We start from the raw sequence: 4,841 nt of genomic DNA, 5'->3' as shown, positions 1-4,841 counted from the left end.
TTTACGGAGGGAGTATGATTCCAAATGATGAAGTGAAATGGTAAATATAATTCAAGATGATGCAATCGAAAAATATGATTTAGAAGCACATATTTGCATGCCTAATCAGATGCTATGGTATCAAGAACAAGAATGAATATCGACAGAACATTGCATTCAAAAGTTTACTACAATCTTATCATTCAATTTGACAAGTAGTGCTCCAAGCTCTTCTAAAAACCAGGTGCAACTTGCTTACTAAAAAAAGTGGAAAATCTGCCTCATTTCATCATCAGCTAAGACAAAAAAATAGAAACAAGTATATTTGCTAAATCTGTAGAATTAAGAGGACCAGCAGATAGTCTCTAAGAAACAAGAGGTAGGTAAGCTTAATAAATATTTCAAACGCTGACCAGAACAACTTAGTAATTTTAGCATCAACATGCACGGTAGGCCCCTCTGCCGAAAAGGATATTCACAGATATATGAATTTCATGCAACCATTGACAGTCAGAGCCTCTTGACCATAACTTTTATGCAACAAGAAAAAACTAGCAGGCTCATAGTGGACCTACAAGTGATGTCAGCAACTGAGGAATCACCCTGCAGGAATGGTACGACATACATGCCGTGACAAATTGAGCAATCTTACTTTCGAAAAATGGTACTGGACACGGCCTTGCACCGGTAACAGAGAGATAAGGAACTATAACAGGACAATTCAATACCTAACCAGATGCAATGGACACATGAAGAATAATGAATGGTGATATAAATATTTCACTCACAAGTTGATGATACAATCATTCCATTCAATCTAACAAGTAGTGCTCCGAACTCCTCTAACAATCGGGTCAAACTAGCAATTAAACAAATTGAGAGGATGATCCGCCACATGTAATTGTCAGCTACAACAATACTTAGAAACAGGACATTGGCTACCTATTTAGTACTCCCTCCGTTCCATATTAAGTGTGCTGATTTAGTACAAAAGAAAACTGCTTGCTGATTTTTAACATAGAAGACCTTGATAAAAAAGCCAAGGCAATTCTTCAGTTCAGAGAAAAACAGACATGGGGCAGATCAATTTGCAACTATTTTGAATTTGTCCAAAACTACTCCTTTAGTGATCTAAATTGACTTATATTTGTTTACAGAGGAAGTACTTCATAATTTAAGCATCAGCATGCTAGCCATTTTAGCTCCCCGGACCCTGCGCAAGCGGGAGCTACATGCACCGGGCTGCCCTTTTTTTTATGCTAGCCATTTTAGCTCAAAAGGATATTCACACAAGTCAAATCATGAACCAGTCAGAGCTTCTTGATTATAACTTGTAGACATGAAAAGGAAAATAGCCATCTCATAGTGGACCCATTTCATACGCATTGCGCAGAAAAAAAGTACATGGCTCTGCACGTCATTACAAGTTTCATTTCTCGAGCATATGTTAAGATTCAACATCATATGAAGCTGTGATTTCTTTAAATGGTTAGCAGCTAAAGTGAAATGATAAATATAATTTCAAATGATGCAACACAGAGGCAGAATTATAACACCATGTTTCAATACCTGACCAGATGTTAATGTAATCATGAACATGAATGAACTGCAACAGAACATTGACTTGAAAGTTGACTATAATGCAATCGTTCAATTTTACTAGTGTTCCAAGCTCTTCAGGAATCATGAGCAACTAGCTAGCCAACAAGGAATCATGTGCAACTAGCTAGTCTGCTAAAATAAAACAAAGAAATAAGAATCAACTGAACATTTTCTAAATATTTAGTATTAAATGGACAACTGGGTAAACTCTAAAAAAGAAGACCTCAAAACAAAGGACAGATTAATTATTCCGTTCAATAAACAGGGACCAAGAGGCAGCTAGATTAATAACAATTAAGTACTAAGCAGACCGCTATATAAAGGGGGAAAAGGCAAACATGAACAAATCGAGAGCGCAGGAAACAGGAAACCACAATATGATCTTCAATAAATAAGACCTTGATAAGAAAAACTAAGGCAATTCTTCATTTCAGAGAAAAACAGATATATGAGGTAGATCAATCGACAGCTATTTCAAACGCTAACCAAAACAACCAAGTAATTAAGTACTAAGCAGAACACTATATAACGGGGAAAAAAGAAGCCCATAACTGAGTTCAACAAAACATAGTCATGATCCAGAGTAATCGGCAAACATTTCAAACGCTGATCCAAATGACTTGTAATTTTAGCATCATCACTCACGTCAGCCACTTCAGCCCAAAATGATATTCAAAGAAATATAGCAAGTCATTGAGCTGAAGTCAGATGAAAGACGAAGCATTGACAACATAACCCTCTAGTGCCGGAAAGAAGGTATGTGGAACTAGAGATTGTTTCAGCCGAAGTGGGGTAGGATAGAGGAGTCTGTGACCGAGACTGTCAACCAACTTGCCATCAATGTCAACCTGATGTAGCGAGCCGTTGTCAAATTTGGCCAGCACCAGCAGATCACCATCCCAATATGTGGCCTCCACTAGCCAGCAACTACCAAGATCTTCAGATTGCGCCATGAGCTCTTCAATGGGAAATTCAACCCGGCCTTTGGAGGCCCAGACTTGGCCTTGATAGTCCTGCATCACCCAGATATCAACAATGGTCTCTTCGTCATTAAGGCTGAACGTGCCAAGCATGTCACCCATCTCAAACAGGCCAGCAATGACATGGCCAGAAACAATCGGAGTGCGCATCTGCCGGAACGACTCGGTGGTGGTGTCAAATACCATTATCAGGTTGTCAGTGTGCCAATGCAAGCTGCCATGGAAAAGAACAGATCCATGGAAATTCATCAGTTCCTTGGCATCAGGGCCCCTTATGCGCCTCGGTGGCCGGCCAGAGCCCAATGTGAAGACATAGGAGCCACTTTTAGCATCAGCTTCCAAGCAGAGCAATAGTCGGTAGTCGCCGGTAGGGCCGTGTGGATACATCCCCAAGAGCTTGAAGCCACGAAGCTGGTGGAGGGGAGCATATTGACGAGTGGCCGGGTTGCAGATGGAGAGGCGCCTCTCACCCCTCTGATTATAGGTGCGTAAGACGAGGAGGCCGTCACAGCAGGCCACGGGAATGAAGCAAGAGGCGTCGTCAAATCGCGCGACGGACTGGAGCTTGTCGGCTGCCCGGTGCCGGTGGTCGCAGGTGATGATCTCCATGGACAATAGGTCGTCAGTGTCGCCGTAGAGAAGGGGGAGGGAGGGCTGGCGGGCGTGGTGGGCGAGGAGGAAGTCGCGGTCGGAGGTGGCGCGGCGCCAGGCGGGGGAGACGGCGCGACAGCGGAGGAGGGGTTTGGGGGGCAGGCGGACGAGGATCTCCCAGATGGAGATGTCATCGGGGAGGCCAGGGAGGAGAGGCGTCGCTGCTGCTGCGCTTGCGGCCTCCGCCATGGGCGCTCTGGACTGGAGCAAGGCGCGCGAGAGCAGTGGTAGAGGAGGAGTGGGTGGCAGTGACGGCGGCGGAGAGGAGGAGTGGAGGAGAGGTGGGTAGGTCATCCAATTCCTTCCTCTCGTGTCTATAAACACAGACAGATGCGGATGGGCTGGGCCGTTTCTTATGTGCTTCTCTCAAAACGAGCTGATCTGTGCAGCTCCGTTCTCCCTGGGTGGATCCTATTTGACGCGCGCGTGCGTCCACGAGACGCGCTTTCGCTGAAGCGCAGGAGCACCTGCGTGCGACGGGCCGCCGGCCCACTTCGTGAGTTAAGGCAGTGCCAGCAAACCGGTTTCTTCCTATTTGTTTCTCTTTTGCCGGCTTTCTGATTTTTCGTTTTTATTTTTTAATTCTGTTTCTTTTTTCTTTCTCTTTTTATTTTATCCTTTTTCATTTTTATTTTCATCCTTTGTTTTCAAAAAAGTTTGAAATTCCATATTTTCTTCATGATTTCATAAAAAATTCATGGTTATTAAATTTTGTTCACAGTTCAAAATTTGTTCAGCGTATATTACGGAAATGTCCAATGTATATTTAAAATTTGTTCAGCGTACATCAAAAAAATGTTCAGTATGTATCTAAAAACTGTTCAGCATATATTAAAAAATGTTCAATTTACATATTTAAAATTGTTCATCTTATTGGAATTTCGAAATTTCTGTTCATCTTTCCAATAATTGTTCGCGTTTTAGGAGTTTGTTCAAATTTAAAAAATTGTTCATGGTTTTAAATAGTGTTCGCGTTTGTAAAATTTTGTCCAGAGTTTTCTTTTTTTTTCGATGTTTGAAAATTGTTCGAAAAAATTGAAAATATGTTCGGTACTTTAGAGCTCGCGCCGCATACAGACACGTAAAACGTTTCAGCCCGATTGGTAGGTTCTAGACTTCACGAACGGCACGTCACGAGTTCGATATCTGGCCACCGCGTTCATTTTTGGCTATATTTTACGCGCTGGAGTTCCTGACCTCCAAATGGGCCGGCCCATGTGCATCTACCTTCGGCGAACGCACCTTCGTTTGACGCTAACGAGCGTCAGACAGGGAGTCCCTTCTCCCTGTCTCTCTCACCTCAAGTGTGGGTCCAGTTAATTTTTCTTTTTAGCCTAAAAAAATTTATTTTTTCTTTTAGAAACACAACTTTTTATTGTAAGTTTTAATTTTGAATTTTTATTGTAATTTTTTTACTATATTTGTGTGTGAGCACTAAGTGCTTTATTTTGTGAAAAATCTTGTATTACTCAACATCAAGAATTCCGACAATGTCTAGGACTTCCTTTGGCCCAGACCCAAGCCATACAGCATAATTGGATTCCCAAAGAAGCATCCCTGCGCCCTATTGTTTCTCGGGTTCAAAACCCGCCGGAGTTGATCTCAGAACTGCTCGAGCCCGCGACGGCA

General features: G+C 42.5%; 1 protein-coding gene across 1 annotated transcript; it reads right to left on the bottom strand.

Annotated features, from left to right (window-relative positions):
• Window positions 1–1,942: 1,942 nt before the first annotated feature.
• LOC123080565 (putative F-box protein At3g52320) lies at window positions 1,943–3,524 on the bottom strand. The gene has a single exon (XM_044503497.1). The coding sequence runs from the start codon at window positions 3,504–3,506 to the stop codon at window positions 2,286–2,288; it is 1,221 nt and encodes a 406-aa protein (XP_044359432.1). The 5' UTR covers window positions 3,507–3,524; the 3' UTR covers window positions 1,943–2,285.
• Between the last annotated feature and the right edge of the window lie 1,317 nt (window positions 3,525–4,841).

This window comes from Triticum aestivum, chromosome 3D, assembly GCF_018294505.1.
Source record: "Triticum aestivum cultivar Chinese Spring chromosome 3D, IWGSC CS RefSeq v2.1, whole genome shotgun sequence".
NCBI classification, from domain to species: domain Eukaryota; kingdom Viridiplantae; phylum Streptophyta; class Magnoliopsida; order Poales; family Poaceae; genus Triticum; species Triticum aestivum.
This window is presented reverse-complemented; position numbering and strand designations above follow the sequence as displayed.

Excerpts from the sequence above, each read along its gene's own strand:
- LOC123080565 (XM_044503497.1), bottom strand. The coding sequence starts at position 3,506 with ATGACCTACCCACCTCTCCTCCACTCCTCCTCTCCGCCGCCGTCACTG.